At 47.1% G+C, this 19,771-nt stretch overlaps 1 protein-coding gene across 1 annotated transcript in view; it reads left to right on the plus strand.

Moving 5' to 3' along the window:
• TMEM132D (transmembrane protein 132D) overlaps positions 1–17,860 on the plus strand; it is an 898,865-nt gene extending 881,005 nt beyond the window's left edge. The window contains exons 6-9 of the mRNA XM_069557007.1: positions 5,211–5,416; positions 8,165–8,438; positions 11,797–11,988; positions 16,080–17,860. Coding sequence (XP_069413108.1) covers positions 5,211–5,416; positions 8,165–8,438; positions 11,797–11,988; positions 16,080–17,261 — 1,854 coding nt within the window. The 3' untranslated portion in view covers positions 17,262–17,860. The remainder of the gene's footprint in view (positions 1–5,210; positions 5,417–8,164; positions 8,439–11,796; positions 11,989–16,079) is intronic.
• The last annotated feature ends 1,911 nt before the right edge of the window (positions 17,861–19,771 follow it).

Raw genomic sequence — 19,771 nt, forward strand, 5'->3', positions numbered from 1 at the left:
CAGTTTAGACAAATGTAACCAACTGAACAAGAATGCCAGAAAATCTTCTTCTACTGTCCTCAACCAACACAGAAAAAAAAAAAAAAAGAAATTAAACATGATAATGCAGAAGTGCCAAGTCTCTCAGATGTGGTTTACAAAGTTAAAAACTGAGGTTTTTTCCTAGTTACTATCTTTTTTATTTTTTAATTGGAGGAAAATTGCTTTCCAATGTTGTGTTGGTTTCTGCTGTACAACGATGCTAATCAGCCGTAAGTATACATATATCTCCTCCCTCTGGAGCCTTCCTCCCCACCCCCGACCCCTCTAGGTCATCACAGAGCACCAGGCTGGGCTCCCTGTGTTGTACAACAACTTCTCACCAGCTATCTGCTTTACACATGACCGTGTATATGTGTCGATGCTACTTTCTCTGTTCATCCCACTCTCTCCTTCCCGTCCTGTGTCCACAAGCCCGTTTTCTATATCTCTGTCTCCACTTCTTCCCTGCACAGGTTCATCAATATCATTTTTCTAAATTCCATATAAAGGTATTACTATACTATATCTGTTTTTCTCTTTCTGACTTACTTCACTCTATATAACAGGCTCTAGGTTCATCCACCTCACTGTAACTGCCTCAGATTCATTCTTTTTCATGGCTGAGTGATATACCATTGCATGTACGCACCACATCCCCTTGATCCGTTCACCTGTTGATGGACATCTAGGTTGCTTCCATGTCCTGGCTGTTGTAAACAGTGCTGCAATGCACACCCAGGTGTGTGTTAATCGCTCAGTCATGTCCAACTCTTTGTGACCCCATAGACCCCGTAGCCTGCCAGGCTCCTCTGTCCATGTAATTTCCCAGGCAAGAATACTGGAGTGGGTAGCCATTCCCTTCTCCAAGGGATCCTCCCAACCTAGGGATCGAACCTGGGTCTCCTGCATTGCAGGAAGGTTTTTTACTGTCTGAACCACCAGGGAAGCTCGCACATTGGGGTACATGTCATCTAAAAACTGAGTGGTAAAGCGTAAGAAACACTTTTGAACTTTGTTACTTGATTGTGCAGGGGGAGAAAAAAAGTGCTTCTGGATTTCTTTTTTAAAGTACTTAATAACTAGAGTTTACTCTTAAATCAAACTTACAAACCTCTTATCAAATGCAGATGCTGTCCTTATTAGTTGATATAAACATACACCCACACCGTCTCTATCTCAGTGCTCAGCCCAGCTTACCTAGCACTCCTGTTCCAAGTCCCGAGCATCAGTTTCCTCCACTCATCTCTACTAAGAGTGACCTTCTAAGTGTCAAACCCTGCTCTCCCTCTGCTCACCTTCCTTGTCCTTTGTATCACAGTCTAAATCCCACTTTCCTCATTGCTTCGGGGGGAAACACTGAGTTTTGTTTTGTTTTGTTTTTTTTAAAGAACAAAACACATAGACTTCATTTTTTGTGCTCACAGCTTTGGCTAACACACCAAGCATCTCTCATCCACAGGAGGATATAGGGCTTTTTGACCACAATGAGCTTCACGCACCTTTTCTTAGAACCCCTGATTTGACAAAAGGGCCCATAAAATTAAAGTCATAAAACAGCTTTATGACTTTTTTTCTTGTTTTATTTTTAATGCCTGTTTAAATTTTTATTCATTCATTTATTTTTGGCTGTGCTTGGTCTTTGTTGCTGCACGGCCTTTTCTCTAGTTGTGGCATGTAGGCTCAATGGTTGCAGTGCCCGGACTTTAGAGCACCGGCTCAACAGTTGTGGTACACGGGCTTAGTTGCTCTAGTGCATACAAGATCTTCCTGGATCCAGGATCGATCCTGTGTCTCCTGCATTGGCAGGAGGACCACCAGGGAAGTCCCAGCTTCTTTTTCTGAAAGCAAGTCTTCTAAGTATTTTCTTGCTCCCTCTGTCTCTCATTCTCTCTGTTTCTCAGCTTACCTCTGGCAGTTCAGCCTCATTCAGAATTGAAAGGCTTAAAAGCGAAAAGCTAAGACTTCTAAGATGGTCCATAGTTAAGAATCCACCTTCCATTGCAAGGCACACAAGTTTGATCCTGGATCTGTGAAGATTCCACCTGCCTCAGGGCAACTAAGCCCAAGCACCATGACAAAGATCCAGTGCAGCCAAAATTAAATTTACAAAGAAAATATTTCCACTTACAAAAGCATCAAAAAGAATAAAATATTTAAAGAAAGAAAATACCTAAGATTCAAGACTCAGCAGCCCTGAAGATGAAATGTCAGTGATCAGGACAAATTACAATAAAATTACCTGGGCTGGTTCCATTCCACTTTCCAATCAGATTTCAGTACTCCCACTATTGGCAGACCTTTAGGAGGACCACCAGCTCCACTCAGAAATGGACCCAGGCCCACGTTTCCCTCCAAGTCACTGACCATCTCCTGGATGCCGAGCCCCCCCGTGGGCCTCCCTGGCCCCCTTGTTGCCTCACCAGGAAGATCAAGGAGCCATCATCAGCAATCCTTTCTAAGATGTCTCTAAGATGTTTGAACAACCTAGTCATTTCTGCATTTGCTTTCTTCATGCCCCTTCAAGTGCTGGAAGGAGGTTTGCATCCTTAAAAACAGACAGACCACAACAGAGCATTCAGGCAAGAGTGATGCCTGTACCAAAGCAGGAGGCAGCTGGGAGGTGACTTGGGTTGAATCTGGTCTTTTCCACTTTCCAGCCATGTGTCCTTTGTGTGTGTGTGTGTGTGTGTGTATGTGTGTGCTCCATCATGTCTGACTCTTTGTGACCCCATGGAGGAGCCCACTAGGCTCCTCTGTCCATGGAATTTCCCACGCAAGGATACTGGAGTGGATTGACATTTCCTACTCCAGGGGATCTTATCAACCCAGGGATCGAACCTGCGTCTCTTGCATCTCCTTCATTAGCAGACAAATTCTTTACAGCTAGCACCACCTGGGAAGTGTCCTTAGGAAAGGGTACTTAATTCTTGGGCCTGTGAAATGACAGTAATGCCCCATTTCCTGGGTTCTTGTGACTGACTAGTAACTGGGACCACACGTGGGAGGTGGTCACCTGCTGGGCTGGGCATGTATTAGGTGCTCAGTAAACCAAGGGCTTCACTCCAGTTCATATCCTGCTCCAAGCTCAACCAGCCAAGCCCTGAGGAGGGAAGACACCCTCATGGTCTCTGGTTCTGTCCTCTTTTCCCTCTCAGTGTCCATCTCTTGTGGCTTCTGGGACAAATGACCACAAATCTGATGACTTAAAACTATACATGTGAGACTTCCCTGTGGTCCACGGGTTAAGACGTCAGCTTTCAATGTAGGGTATACAGGTTCGACCCCTGGTCAGGGAGTTGGGATGCCATATGCCTGGTGGCCAGAGGGGTAAAAAAGGAAGCAATGTTGCAGCAAATTCAGTAAAGATTTTTTAAATGGTCCACATCAAAAAATCTTGGGGAAGAAAAGCCATGTAGAGGAACTTCTCTGGTGGTTCAGTGGTTAAGATCCTGCACTTCCACTGCAAGGGCCGTGGGTTCAATCCCTGGTTGGGGGACTAAGATCCCACACATCAAAAATAAATAAAAGTTTCCTGAAAACCACACACGTGTATTCTCCCACACGTTCTGAGAGAAGAAGCCCTTCATCAGCTTCACAAGGTGTCAGCAGGGCTGCACTCCCCCCGAGCCCCGAGACTCTAAAGGAGAGAACACTTCCCTGACCCCCCCCAAGTTCCTACAGATGGTTTCTTTGGGCTCCTTGACCCTTTCCTCCATCCACAAAGCTGGCCACGTAGCATCTTGCTTTGGTGACACACAGCCTTACTCCGCCCGAGGTTCTCAAACCTCTCTCTGCTTCTTTCCTGTAAGGACACTCAGATTATATTTAGGGACCACCTGGACAATCTCGGACTACCTGCTCATCTCAAGACCCTTAACTTCATCAAACCTGCCAAGTCATTTTTGCCAGATAAACTAATGTACCAGTTCCAGAAGTTAGGATTTGGTATCTTTGAGGGCCATCATTCATCCTACTGCACGACTCCAAAGCTTTGCCCCAAGTCTTGTTTAGGACGAGCATGGGCTCCCCTGCAGAGCTGGGACACAAAGATGAGGGGACAAGGTGCTTTGAACTTGGCTCTTCTCTCAAACGTTGGCAGAGAGGAGCCGTCCCATACACGAGCACAAGGGGAGAATGTGGGTTCCAAAACCAGACCCCAGGGCTGACTCCTGCCCAGCAGGGAACTGTGGTCAGACTCCTCTACTCTCAGTTTCCTCATCTGGAATATGGGACTAACACCCATCTCAGGGTTGTTCTGAGGATGGAATGAGCTAACATGTGCCTGGATGTGTTAACACGAACTTCAGACAAACCAGGAAGTCATCACTGGGCAAAGAGATGCGATGGGATGGGATGGTATGTGACGCACAAGTAACTCTGCAGGTACTCTGCTCCATCAGCTAAGGGCAGTCTCCCAGAGGAGGTGCAGCATAAATTATCAGCAGAACACCTGCAGCTGGTGGGGATGAGTGACCTCAACTAGTCAAAGAGCTCAAAGGAGAGGTGGGTGGGGCCCATGGTATCTGTCATATAGCCTCTGCTGTATCAGTAAGCAAAAACCAGTATCCAGGGAATTCCATGGCAGCCCAATGGTTGGGACTCTGCACTTTCACTGCCAAGGGCGTGATTCGATCCCTGATCCAGAATTAAGATCCCACAAGCCATGTGGTGTGGCCAAAAAAAAAAAAGCAGTGTCCACTTACTTCTCATGATCGGGACCCCGAAAGAGCTACGGCACTTCAGTTTTCTCCTCTGCTTTCTCTTGCTGTTACTGTGTTGCTGTTGTTCAGTCACTAAGTCGTGTCTGATTCTTTGTGACTCTATTGACTGCAGCACACTAGGCTTCCCTGTCCTTCACTATCTCCCTGAGTTTGCTCAAACTCATGTTCATTAAGTCAGTGATGCCATCCAACCATCTCATCCTCTGCTGCCCGCTTCTCTTGCCCTCAATCTTTCCGAACATCAGAGTCTTTTCCAGTTAGTCAGCTTTTCAAATCAGGTGGCCAAAGTATTGGAGCTTCAGCTTCAGCATCTGTCCTTCCAATGAATATTCAGGGTTGATTTCCCTGAGGACTGACTGGTTTGATCTCCTTGCCATCCAAGGGACTCTCAAGAGTCTTCTCCACTACCACTTTGGGATGTGATAAAAACTCACTCATGGGCCCCCACCACTCTCTCTCTTCTTCCAGGTTTCTGACAGATGTGACTACGTCTTTGTCAATGGGAAGGAAATGAAGGGTAAGGTGGGCGTGTTGGTGAACTTCACCTTCCAGCACCTGAGCACTCCTTTGGACATGACGGTATGGGTGCCCCGGCTGCCCCTGCAGATCGAGATCTCGGACACTGAGCTCAACCAGATCAAGGGCTGGAGAGTCCCCATTGTCTCCAACAAGAGGTGGGTATGTTGATCAGGCTCCAGAGCAGAAACCCAGGTCAAGTACACTTAGGCTAAAGGTGGAAATTTACAGGATAGCTAACTTCAGGCATGTCTCCTTCCAGGGGTTCAGGGGTAGCCTAAGGGTGTGTGTCTATCCCCTTCTCAGCTACAGTTTGCTTTATATCAGCTTCATTCCCTATCAAGTTTTGCTCCTGAGGTCCCAGACTTCTAGTCTACCTTCTTTGCAACTCTGCAAAAAGTACGTCCTCTCTTCCCCAATACTTCCTACTTTCTTACTTGGGTTGTGTGTCCATGCCTGATCTAATCATTATAGACATGGAGGAGGAGAAGGGGGGCAGATAGAATACACTGTTTGGCCAGCTAGGCTCCAGCCACGTTCCTCTGGCTGGAGCCAGAGTAGCTAAAGAAAGAAGGTCAACCCTGCCTAAACCAAGGGATCAATATCAGGAGAAGGGAAAATTGATCTGGGAGGACCCAAGCCATAGAGGTTCACTAGAGACCTGTCTGAATAGATGCTGCCTGACCTGGGCAGTCTGTTTGTGCCCCAGCCCAGAAACTCTGAGATTACTTTCCCTTGGGGAGATGAAGTCCAAAGCTTGTTGTCTGTGTGCCTGGTACATCACTCTGATGGTGTTTGATGGAATGGCAAGTCTGCACTATCCACAGGAGGCAAATGAGCAGGTATCAGATAAAAAGAGAATTTTGTTCATCTCAGAATTTTGTCATCTCAGAGAGACCCATGCTCAAAGAATCATATACAAGTGATTTGTAGAAAGGCAAAAGTAAGCATGTGCAGAATTAGACAAGGAAATATTCCTGGAGTCTGGGTACTCAACAGAGAGGAGAGAATTTGTACTTCTGGGAGGGATAGCTTTCACATTCTTACCCTTGAAAGTCCACCCCTTTGAGTTCTTGTGGCCCCTGGGAGAGGGTGTGGCTTCAGGAATGGAGGTTTGGGTTCCATGTGCAATTGGAAGATGGTTTCAGCCATGGTCTTTTTCTTAACCACAGGGGTTTCTAATGTTGAGTTGGGAGAATGGAATTCGGCCTGGTTACTGATGCTCCTGAGGGCAGGCAGTTGCAGGGAGAGACTCACCAAGGGATTGGGGACTTCCCTCATGATCCAGTGATTAAGATGTCATGTTTCCAATGCAGGGGGTGCAGGTTCAATCCCTGGTTGGGGAACTAAGATCTCGCATGCCATTTGGCTGAAAAAAAAAAAAAGAAAAAGAAAGAACTAACCAAGTCTCATTATGGACAGTCCAGATGCTGTCACAACTTTTCAGCTCAGATATAGCTACAGAACTATTTCAAGGAATCAACAGCTGGCTTGATGGCGATCGTGATGGTGCTGGGAAGGGCTGAGAGTGCATAAGGCATCAGATGTTGAAGGAACAACTAACATCTGCTTCCTGGCCACCATCCTTGTTCTTTCAACATTTATTGTCAGCAAATACCTTGAGTGAAATGCTCACTTTCCTTGTGTACTGGTTTATAGGGCTACACTGGTCATCCAGAGCCTTATTGTATTGACTACCATGACATGATATAATGGCTTATCCCAAAACCAAGTGGCTTAAAGGAACAGCCTGTCATCTCACAGTTCTGCATCAGGAACCCAGGCAAGGCTTGGGTCTCTCTCAGGGTGCCATCCAGTTGTCAGCCAGTGCTGTGGTCTCATCATGAGGCTCGGTGGGGATGGACCTGCAACTGAGCTCATGTGGTTGCTGGCCAGTCTTAGCTCCTCGCAGGCTATTGAGCTGAGGGCCATAGTTCCACACTGGCTGTTGGCCAGAGGCTGCTCAGTTTCTAGCTGTGGGATGTCCTCATAGGGCTCCCCACAGCATGGCAGCTGGCTTCATCAGGGCAAGCAAGAGAGAAGAACCAAGGAAAGAGAGCCGAACAACAGAGTATCTTAAAATCTGATTTTGCAAGTGACATCCTGTAACTTCTGCTCTTATCTTACTTTGGGAGAAATTTATTAGGTCCAGCCCACACTCAAAGAGAAGGGAATTTCACAAAATGAATACTAGGAGGTGAGGGGGGGTTTAGGGACAACTTAGACCTCTGCTGACCACACCAGTCCATTCTGACTGGTCAGTACTGGGGCCATGTTGTTGTTTAGTTGCTAAGTCGCGTCCAACTCTTAGTGACCCACGGACTGTAGCCATGTGAGGCTCTTCTGTCCATGGGATTTCCCAGGCAAGAAGACCGGAGTGTGTTGCCATTTCCTTCTCCAGGGGATCTTCCCCACCCAGGGATCCAATCTGTGTCTCCTGCATGGGCAGGTGGGTTCTTTACAGCCGAGCCACTAGGGAGGCCTGTACTCAGGCCATAAGTGTGGGTGGGTGCTCCATCGCATCTCTTTGTGACCCCATGGACTGTAGCCCATGAGCCTCCTCTGTCCATGGGATTCTCCAGGCAAGAATACTGGAACAGGTTGCCATGCCCTCCCCCAGGGGATCTTACCGACCCAGAGATCAAAACCGAGTCTCCTGCATCTCCTGCACTGCAGGCGAATTCTTTACTGCTGAGCCACTGGGGAAGCCCGTCCTCAGGCTCCAGCCGTGGTCAAATATTCTGAGTATCACCCCTGCATGTCTGTCAAAGCCCACCCCGGGCCATGAACTCCATACCAGCAGGACTTACACCCACTCACCATTGCAGCCCCTGCCATGTTTCACACCCAGCCCCCCGCTGACCCAACAAATCAGCATCTGTTAAACCGAACCGCCCCTTTGACAGGCCAGCTCAGGACAGCGAGGAGGAGGATGAAGACGAGAAGAGGAACAGGGGCTGCACGCTCCAATACCAGCATGCCATGGTGCGGGTCTTGACTCAGTTTGTGGCGGAAGCTGCTGAGCCCGGGGGGCAGCTGGCCCACCTGCTGGGCCCTGATTGGCAGGTGGACATCACGGAGCTGGTAAATGACTTCATGCAGGTGGAGGAGCCCCGGGTTGCCAAGCTGCAAGGGGGACAAGTCCTGATTGGCCAGGAACTGGGGATGACCACCATTCAGGTAAGACAGCTCAGGTGAGAACTCTGTTGTTTGTCTCTTAGACTAATATCCAGTCTTTAAATTGAAGTACGGTTGATTTACAATATTGTGTTAGTTTCAGGTGTGCAACAAAGGGATTCAGTTACACGTACATATGTTTCTATTCTTTTTGAGATTCTTCTCCCTTATAGATTATTCTATGATGTTGAATAGAGTTCCCTGTGCTGCACAGTAGGTCCCTGCTGTTTATCAATTTCATATATAGTAGTGTGTAGTAGTAAGTATATATGTATGTGTCATATTTTAGATTCCACATATGAATATCATGTTATTCATCTTTCTATATCTGGCTTACTTCACTTAGTTTGATAATGTCTAGATTGTCCGTGTTGCTGCAAATGGCATTATTCCATTATTTTTTATGACTAAGTAGCATTCCGTGGCATACATGTACCACGTCTCCTTTATCCACTCATTTCTCAGTTGACAGGTTGTTTCCATGTCCTGGCTACTGCAAATAGTGCAGCAAGGAACACAGAGGTATATTTATTTTTTCAAATTAGAGTTTCCTCTAGATGTTTGCCCAAGAATGCTATCCCTGGGTCATGTGGTAACTCTATTTGACAATGCCCATTTTCAGAATGAGTAAGTTGAAAGGAACTGTCAAGTAAATAAAATAAATGGTATAATAACGTGACAAGAGTTTTTAAATTCCTCACATATTCCTTTCATTTGAGCTACACTGGCCTGACTTCTTGAGTTGAATCATGTCTGAAACTTCAAGACATTACTTGCCTGTAAGACACAGTGGACATTACCACCTTGGGACAAAAGCTCTAGAAATAGAGCCACTATATATATAATCCAGCAATTGTACTTCTGGGCATATATCTGGAAAAGACAAAAACTCTAATTCGAAAAATACCTGCACCCCAGTGTTCATAGCAGCACTATTTACAATAGCCAAGATATGGAAGCAACTTAAGTGTCCATCAACAGATGAATGAATAAAGAAGATGTACATATATATACACTTACACACACATATATATATACTGGAATATTACTCAGACATTAAAAAGAACAAAATCAGGCCAGTTGCAATAACATAGATGGGCCTAAAGATTAGCATACTAAATGGAGTAAGCTAGTCAGAGAAAGACAGATATCATATGATACTAAGTTCATTTGTACCATCAAAAAAAAATGATACAAATGAACTTATTTATAAAACAGAAACAGCCTCACAGACATAGAAAACAAACTTGTGGTTATTAAAGGGGAAAGGTAGATGCAGGAATAAGTTAGGAACCTGAGGTTAAAATATGCACACGGCATATATAAAATAGACAATCAGCAAAGACCTACTGTACAGCGCAGGGACCTCTGCTCAATACTCTGTAAGAACCTATGTGGGAAAAGAATCTGAAAAAGAATAAATATATGTGTGTGTGTAACTGAATCACTTTGTTGCACACCTGAAACTAACACAACATTGTAAATCAATTCTACCCCAATATAAAATTAAATTTTTAAATTTAAAAAAATTGAAAAGCTCTCGAGATGAACTAACCTCATGAGAATTCAGGGCGTGGCCAGCAGCTTCTTGCTCTGTCAGTCTACCTCACTGACCCTTGTCACCTGAAAGCCTTGCATCCTGCCTTGATGCTCAGCTGCATTCAGCAGGTCACACCCTCCCACACATTCCAGAAATGTGCGGAAGGAAGGAACAAAGTTATTGTGACTCCACAGGTCTTGTGAGCACCTCCTGCTGGGAATGGGTGGGATAGACCAGTGTGTGGAATGGGAGTTTTGAAGCAAACACTTTCACAAGACATGGTTCTAGGAGGGCCACTAGGGTCTAGTCATTTTCCTCCTGAGACCAAATATTATTCCTCAGTGGCTGCCCCATTTGTAGGAGAGGCAATCATTCTCTTAAGCAAAAAGTGAGTTTTCTAAAATATTTGTACACAGCAAGGATTTATAAGTGAAACTATATTGGACTGTGGAAAATTTAAATCACTCTGGGAAACGGGCTCGAATTTAAAAGAGATCATTTTTGAACCCGTTATTAACAAATGACTTAATTAACCATGGGACTTTTCATTAAAATAGATTTATTGCAGCTGTCAGTTTGGGCATACATTATAAAATATTCAGACAGCCTATTGAAACAAAATGTTTTTATGTATATGATCAAGAAAATTTAATTTTGCTGTTAACCCTATACTTTTTTGAGAATGTTGTATAACTTTCCTCTTAGATATTTTTATGAAACCACTTGCAAATGATGTAATTTAATAAAGTACTTTTGCCACTGGAAAAAAAAGTGAAAGTAAAAGAGATCATTTTATCGAGGAGGAAAATAGATTGCTTTGAACTGGGACCCAGGAGTCACATGTTCCAATGCTCTCTATAAAGCTGAGAAGGAGCCATCAGCGAGAAAAGCAGGATGGGTGTCAGATGAAAGACGATGACTGATTTGGAACCTAAATGTGAGGCGCGCAATAGGGAGTGGTGAGGAGTGTGATGAAGAGGCTGCTGTTCCTTTCCAAAGGCTCCCACAGGGGAAACAGGAGCCCAGCATGGAGAGATACTGCCAATTTTCCAGAAAAGCTAGAAAGCTATCATTAATATGAAATCCTCTATTTTTCAACGATGGCCATTCATCCCATTTTAAAGTACTACATCAAACAAAACATACCTGTCCCAAAGACAAGCACTTGCAATCTTCACAGCTGACTTTTGCTCAAAAGATCTAAATTCCATATTATTCAGCTATTAAAAAGAATGCATTTGAATCAGTTCTAATGAAGTGGATGAAACTGGAGCCTATTATACAGAGTGAAGTAAGTCAGAAAGAAAAACACCAATACAGTATACTAATGCATATATACGGAATTTAGAAAGAGGGTAATGATAACCCTGTATGCGAGACAGCAAAAGAGACACAGATGTAAGGAACAGATTTTTGGACTCTGTAGGAGAGGGCGAGGGTGGGATGATTTGAGAGAATGACATTGAAACATGTATATTGCCATATGTGAAATAGATCGCCAGTCCAGGTTCGATGTATGAGGCAGGGTGCTCAGGGCTGGTGCACTGGGATAACCCTGAAGGATAGGATGGGGAGGGAGGTGGAAGGGGGGTTCAGGATGGGGAACACATGTCCACCCATGGCTGATTCATGTCTATGTATGGCAAAACCCACTACAATATTGTAAAGTAATTAGCCTCCAATTAAAATAAATAAATAAAAATTTTTAAAAAGATCTAAATTCCTGCAGTCTGTATCTTTCCCTCCCCCGCATGGAGCATCCTTTACACCAAAGGGGGGCTTTCTGAAACCACAGAGAGCTATGTCATTTCTGCCTTTCAGATCCTGTCACCTCTGTCGGACGCTATCTTGGCCGAGAAGACGGTCACCGTGCTGGACGAGAAGGTGACAATCACAGACCTTGGGGTCCAGCTGGTGACGGGACTGTCCCTCTCCCTGCAACTCAGCCCAGGGAGCAACAGAGCCATCTTCGCCACCGCAGTGGCTCAAGAACTTCTGCAAAGGCCCAAACAGGTGTGGGAGTGGGAATGGCACGCTGTGGGGAGGGGGTCACCTATCGGGGAGGCCACACGACTGGGAGGGTCACACACCAGGGGGAAATCCTATGGGTCTTGGAGCCACATGGTGGGGTTGGGTCACACACTGGTGGGTTTATTCATTGAGTGGGGTCCTGCCCTGAGCAGGTCACACATGCATCAAGTAAGGTCACACACCAGCTGAGGTCACATAGCAGGTGAGGTTGCCCGTCTGGTGGAGTCACCAGTTGCGGGGGGGTGGTGTCCCACAAAAGCAACAAGTGAGGTTTGCACATTGGGTGTTCCTCAATTGTTATTTTTTTAATTTTATTGGACTATAGTTGATTTGCAATGTTGTGTTAGTTTCAGGTGTACAGAAGCGTCAATCGGCTGTCCATATACATATATCTACTCTTTTCTTTAGTTTAGATTCTTTCCCCACACAGGTCACTACAGAGTGCTGAGGGCTCCTTGTGCTATACAGTAGGTCCTTGTTAGTCTTGAAAAGGGTTTGTGAAGGAGTGACTGCCCAGCCTCAGGCTTCCTACCCCCCTAAATGGAGACGCTGAACAACAAGGTTGCCATGCGTGATGGATTCTAGGCACCAGGAGCCAGAGGAGCTCGACGTAGGCTCCACATCCCACTGGACATCACATGTGCCGTTTCTCCACATCACGATGGTCCGGGCTCTTCACCACGCTGAGCTCCCCAAGCAGTGGGGTGAAGGCGAGGGCAGGAACAGACCCTAAGGAAGTGTCCAAACTCCTGTGAAGTCCCTGCCCCTCTATGATGGGGCCACAGGTCTTGGGGGTCAGAAGGAGATTGGAGGAGTTGCTTCCACATTTATTGTTTAGCTCGGAACAGAAGTAACAAACTGCTGGTTACATTGTACGTGGTGTTCTTTCTCTTTATTGGAAAACAGCATGTGCTAATAGAATGTGTGTGTGTGTGTTTCCTGTATGTGTATGCCTGTACTGTGTGTGTTGTGTCTCCTGTATGTTGTGCACATTTTGTGTGTATCGTGCAGCGCATGTTTGTGTGTTGATGCCACGGTTTCCAAACAAACAGGGCACTTGAAAATGTTATCTGATTTTCCCCCTCATCAGAGGTGGAGAAACATTATTTCTTAGAGAGAACCTGGATTGTGACTCTCGGGAGCCTTGTTTACCAAACACTCAAGGACAGTGGTCTCAGGCTGCTGATTCTCTGTGCCCCATGAGACAGACCGTCCTCCCAAGGGGATGCTGGAAGGCCTCCAGTCCTTGTAGGAAGTTTTCGGGCAATTTCCCTTGTCAATCAAGAGCCCTTTTCCCAGCAGCTCTATGCTCAGCAGGTATGTTACAACGTGGGCCCCCTTGTGCACCCACTGAGGCTATGACTATGTTTGGGCAGGAAGGTGGGCTAAGCCAGACCTTCCCCTGGAAGCACAGAGTCTTGCAGTTTCCCCAGCCCGTATCCATCACGGAACGCTCCTCCATCAGGTGTTAGCTAATTGCTTGCCCTTTCACTGTGGTCTCTGTGCACAAGGCTTTGGACTAGCACTTGAGAGTGGGTGAGCTCAGTAACAGATACGAATTCTTGCCAAAGGCAAACCTCCCTCTTCTGACGGCACAATGCCAGCCAGGATGCAAATCCAGGTAGCAAAGGAGAAATAACCTGAGGCTTCTTCCTGTCCTCCTGGGGCAATCTAATCAGATGATGGCCAGTGAGGAGTTAAGGAAGTGATAAGACACAGTTAGAATAAGGCCACAGAGCTGACCCATTCCCCGCATGCAGAGCAAGCCCTGTGACCCTGAGGTTTGCTCCGTGCTTGGTTGGGATGGAGGTTGGCCTCTGCCTGCAACTTGGCTCTGACATTTCAGTGTCGAGAAACCCAGTGTGCATTTGACTTTCCTGCTGTGATTTCATGCAATCGGAAGACCCTAGTAGAGGACTTCCCTAGTGATCCAGTGGCTAAGATTTTGTGCTTCCAATGCAGGGGCCAGGGTTTGACCTCTGATCAGGGAACTAGATCCCACATGCTGCAACTAAGAAGTTACATGCCCTAACTGAGACCCAGCACAGCTTGAAAAAAAAAACTGACCCTGTAAACCAGGGTTATTGCCAGTGGCTTTTGCACTGTCTTCTGGTGGTGTTTTCCACCTAGCAGCCAGTCCAAGCCAATATCTAACAAGGTCAGGATTTACCAACTGAGCGGAAGAAGGAGCAGAAGCCACCAGCCTCATGTGAGAGACTTCCTTCTCACTTCCAAAGACCAGATACCACCAGGAACACTTACTCTATTGTGGTTGGGGTGCCTTGGTTTCAAGAAAGAGAAATCCACTCAAGCAAGTTGAAATAACACTGGATTTATTACAAGGTTAGCAAGGCTTTTGTGAAAGTGTCAGTCGCTCAGTCATGTCTGATTCTTTGCAACTCCATGGACTGCATAACCTGCCAGGCTCCTCTGTCCATGGAATTCTTCAGGCAAGAACACTGGAGTGGGTAGCCATTCCCTTCTCCAGGGGATCTTCCCAACCCAGGGATCAAACCCAGGTCTCCCTCATTGCAGACATATCCCCCACGGTCTAAGCCACCAGGGAAGCCCAGCTATAAGAACTTGGCAAAACGGGTTCAGCAGTCTCTCTCACATCCATTATCTCATTAGATAAATGCTGAGCCCAGACATTTGCTTGTACCCGATCCATTGTAGTTGCTCCAAAGTGAGGCTTCATTCCAGTTTCATACAAGCTCCCACTCATCTGCCCACAACGAAGTGCTTCAGTCCTGTCTTTCTTATTTCAAACTGGAGAGGGAGATGCCGGCGGGCTCAGAGCTGCCGAGATGAATGGCTCTGATCAGCCATTCTCCGGGCCAGGTGGGCAGGGGCCTAAGCCTCTTGGGGCTGAGCACCCTTCTGGGCTTGGGCTGCAGCAGCTTCTCCAGGAGACAGGAAGAAGGAGGGAGCAACGGGCCTGCCAGTTCGCTGTCAAAGCCAATGACATCTTCACTGAACTGGAAGGCATGGAGATTATCTCACCTCTTATGATCTCCCTGGTCAGACTAGTCCCAAGGAAATCAGATCTAAAGCAGCAAAGTAAAAAGAAAAGAAATTCAGATATACACAAACCTTGGCCCTGGCTACTCTTTGGTCTCCCAGTTTCCCCCAATGGGTGGGTTGGAGGATGGATGGGAATACAAAGATTCTCCCAATAGAGAGCTTCCTAACCTTAATCTTCACCCTAACCCCTCTCTCTGCCTGGACGGCATTACCCCTCACCTCCAAGCCAGGACTGTGTCCGCAAGCCAATACAAGCCTATCCTTAGATGCGTATGTGGCAGGACCCAAAACAACTAAAGCCTAAAGCCAGCAGCACCTCTGAGGCGCCCTTGTGTAGATCAGGGGCTTTCATCTGTGTTGTGAGTAATGTTCAGAGACTGGGTATTAAAGCAACTTAAAAGTCATGTCATAAATATGTTTCATTTAATTGTGTAACACTTGTGAATGACCCACTGGCCAGTAAATCTTCTTTGACGTGCAATCTATTATTGCGCAGAAGTAGATCTTGCAGCAAAGGGGGAAAAAAAAAAAAAGCCTTTCTTTCAACACCTCGGGAAAGAAAGCAAATCTTATTAGGAGGTGTTTATTCCTGGTCGTGTTTCGTGGTGGTCATTTTACTGTTGTGGTTTTTCTTTAGGTTCTTGCTTCTATACTGTGTAACAGGTTTCCCTTTGTTCTTGTAGCATTCTCTTTGCTACAGAGTGTCTGTGTGTGCAATGAGCTTTGGGACCCATTTTTTTAAGCTTATTTTTTAATTGGAGTAAAATTGCTTTACAATGCTAATGTTGTGTTAGTTTCTGCTGTACAACTACATGAATCGGCTATAAGTATACACACATTCCCTCCCTCTGGGACCACCCTCCACTGCATCCCGTCCCTCTAGGTCATCACAGAGCCCCGAGCTGAGCTCCCTGCGCTTCAGCTTCCCGCCAGCTGTCTGTGTTACCCATGGTACTGTGTGTATGTGAACGCTACTCTTTCAGTTTGTTCCATCCTCCCCTGCCCGCTCTGTGTCCATCTTTGATGAGCTTACTTATTCTTTTCAACAGGAAGCAGCCATCAGTTGCTGGGTCCAATTCAGTGATGGCTCCGTCACCCCCTTGGATATTTATGATGCAAAAGACTTCTTCCTGATGGCCACATCCCTGGATGAGAAGGTGGTCTCCATCCACCAAGACCCCAAATTCAAGTGGCCTATAATCGCCGCTGAAGCTGAAGGACAGGGGGCCCTGGTGAAAGTCGAAATGGTCATTTGCGAATCGTGCCAGAAATCCAAGCGGAAGAGCGTGCTGGCTGTGGGGACAGCCAACATCAAAGTCAAGTTTGGCCAAAACGACGCCACCCCCAACACCAGTGACAGCAGACACACAGGGGCAGGAGGGCCCCTGGATAATAACATCAGTGACAGAAGGCCCAAAAAGCCCTTGCAGGCATGGGGGAGTCAGGAGGGAGAGTACTACAGCAGCTCCTCCATGGGCCTCATGGAAGGCAGGGGCTCCACAACGGAGAGATCCACCTTCCAGAAGAACAGGGGCCAGGAAAGCCTTCTGGATGATGGCAGCCACTTGCAGACCATCTCCATCGACCTCACCAGCTTCCCAGCCCAGGTAGACCTGCCCAGAAGCCACGGGGAGACAGAGGAGAATGACCCCCAGTCCTCCAAAGGGCTGAGTGACCTGGAGATTGGAATGTATGCCCTGCTGGGAGTCTTCTGCTTGGCCATTTTGGTCTTCCTCATCAATTGTGTGACCTTTGCATTAAAGTACAGGCACAAACAGGTCCCCTTCGAAGAACAGGAAGGGATGACTCACTCCCACGACTGGGTCGGCCTGAGCCATCGGACGGAACTGCTGGAGAACCAGCTCCACTTTGCCTCCTCCCAAGAGGAGCAGATCACCGCCATCGACAGAGGCATGGATTTCGAAGAGAGTAAGTATCTGCTCTGCACAGACTCCCAAAAGAGCATCAACGGACAGCTGTTCAGATCTTCAGGACCCACCCTCGTGGATGGGAAAGATCAGAAAAGCGAGCCCCCAACGTCCCCTACCTCAAAAAGGAAAAGAGTCAAATTCACCACTTTCGCCACCCTCTCTCCAGAGGATGGATGCCCTGCCGTGAACTCCCTAGCGGCCAGCAGCGAGGATACCCTGAACTGGGTCGGCCAGGATCTGGACCCTGGGGGAAGCCAAGAGTCACACGGCTACAGAGAAGGATTACGTGAAGATGTGTAAACTGGGCATTCGCAGACATTGGTTCTCACTCACCTTTCGGCCTTTAACTTGGGGATTCGGGGCAATGGGGACCCGAATTGCGGGGAATGAAAAGACAGGGGGGACTTCCCTGGCGGTCCAGTGGTTAGGACTCAACGCTTCCACTGTAGGGGGTGTGGGTTTGATTCCTGGTCAGGGAACTAAGGTCCCCCATGCCTCCAGGCGTGGCAAAAAAAAAAAAAGGACACGATCAGGCTGACACTATCCACAGAGCCCCAGAAAATGACCCTGGCTCCCCCCAGGGAGGCCCCGAGTTGGAATCGATGTCCACATTCCAGGGTCCGATGTCTCAGTCAATGAAAAGAGGTTTATCACGCATGGCGAGATTTTTTTTCAACTTGGAAGAAAAATGAGTTCTGAGTCACTGAGCTTCCAACAGCCTCCAGGAAAGAACTGTCCCTCTCTTGCTATCTCTCTTTCTTTCATCGAAGCAATTTGGATACAGCCAAAGCCACATGGCTGCAATATTCAATGTTGCGGACCACAGGAGAAAACGGAGACTCAGGTTGGGCGGGATGGACGGGAGGAAGTGCGTCATGGAAACTCACCTGGCTGTGAGCCTGAGCAGAAGCGGAGTCTAGCGCCGCCTAGTGTCAGCTCTTGGGAAGTATGATCTCCAGTTATCTCTCAAAGGGTCAGGGTAAACCCCAGGGTTATTGACAAACCAAGGCAATCGTTGACACGGGGTTGAAAGGGAACAAGAGGGCAAACAGGTGACCAATACCTTTGTAACTAGATGTCAAGAACAAACACCCAGGAAACTAAACCCTCTGAGCCATTCGGAGCATCCCTTTCTCGGTAAACTAGGGATCCTGGGCATAGAGTTTCAATCAGGTTCAAAGGATCGGGGTTGTTTTTTTTTTTTTAAGCAAATTTACTCTGTTCACATTTGTACCCTTCCTTGCATCACCACCTTTGCAAAAGTCATTGATCACTCGTGGACAGTGGGGAGCCGTGTCACTGTTTGCTGAGGCTCTTCCACTGCGGCCTCTGTGTCAAACACCAGGTAATAGTCTACACTGAAGCCCCATGGGGCCAAATTCACACGTGTCTTGCTTTGAAAAGGCTAGTCTTTGGGGGTCAGCAGTGCTCAAAAGGAATTCAGCACCCAAGGATGCTCATTCTCCTGGCTTTTCTGGAAAGAAGGGAGGGATGGTCTGTGATGGGTCTTTCGACAGTCCCATCTGGTCTGCTGCCCAAGGCTGCTGAGATAAATCTGGGCATGCCCATAGGTGGGTACAGCGTGAGGAGAGTTGAGATTCAGTGTGTGTGACGAGGGTCAGGCAGGAAATCTGGCCCCACTCACATGTGGGGGGAACACGAGGCTGCTGCTTCTTCACCTTGGAGGGATAGAGGGACCCGTGGTACCTGCCTATGGAGCAGAGAGCTGGGTTATTTGAGCATTGGGTTCTAAGGTCAATTTCTCTTTCTCTGTCTCTCTGTCTCTGTGTCTCTCTGAACCTATCTCTCTGCTTCCTCTCTCTCTCTGTCTCGGTCTCTCTCTGTGCATATAATTGAATTCTCCTGAGATCAAGTGAATAATTCCACCAGTTCATCCTCTCAACCTCAGCACTCTCCCTAAAACTAAGGTGCTGTCCATTTGCCCTAACACTGAGAGTCCAGGAGCCATCAGCCACCTGCTCCTGTCCCCAAGTTGACTTACATTGTCTGGCTGGGTGCCTAAACGGTCACCCCTTTTTCAATGATAATCCTTTGCTTTCAGTAACCCACTCCTGTTCTTTTCAGCCTTTCCCTTGTTTTCATACCGCTGTCAATGCCCCCTCTCCAATCCGTCTGCGTGCAGAATGTATTGTAGATTATAAGAATGTAATATATATTTATAAACTTACCGACTGTAAATATAAAGTTTGCCTTCTGCGGCTTATGGCTGTCCCTTGTCTTTCTACACACTCACACCACCCCCTCCCCCGCCCCAGTGGCTGGCATCCTCAGCAAATGACCCTCCAAAGCTGCGGCTTTGGGTAAATGAAAATGCAGATGGAAAGATCCCAGCAACAATCCAATTACACGCTTACATCGTGTAATGCTGCTCTCTGCATTGAGGCGATGTTGACACATGATGACAAAGTATGTTGTGTACTAAGCATCTCTCCTTCAGGACCTGAAGGGATTTGCAAATCAATCACACATGCAATTCTCTGCTAAAAGCCTGCTGACTGATGGCGGTAAGTGAGAACCACGGCAGGCAAGCGTGTATCCCAGCTTCCCTTTGGGCTGGAGTGAGGGGACGAACGGGCTCTGTCATCCCTTTGGATCACTCATGTACGTTCAGAGGTCAATTTCCTGAAGGATATATATGCCCACAGTGACTGTGGGCTGTGTTGTTTGTTTTTTAAGGTTGCTTTTTCAGGGAATTTCCTGGTGGCCCCATGGTTAGGAATCCGCCTTCCAGTGCAGGGGATTTGGGGTCGGTACCTGCTCGGGAAACTAAGATCCCACGTGTCGCAGGG

Source organism: Ovis canadensis, chromosome 17 (assembly GCF_042477335.2).
Source record: "Ovis canadensis isolate MfBH-ARS-UI-01 breed Bighorn chromosome 17, ARS-UI_OviCan_v2, whole genome shotgun sequence".
Classification (NCBI taxonomy): domain Eukaryota; kingdom Metazoa; phylum Chordata; class Mammalia; order Artiodactyla; family Bovidae; genus Ovis; species Ovis canadensis.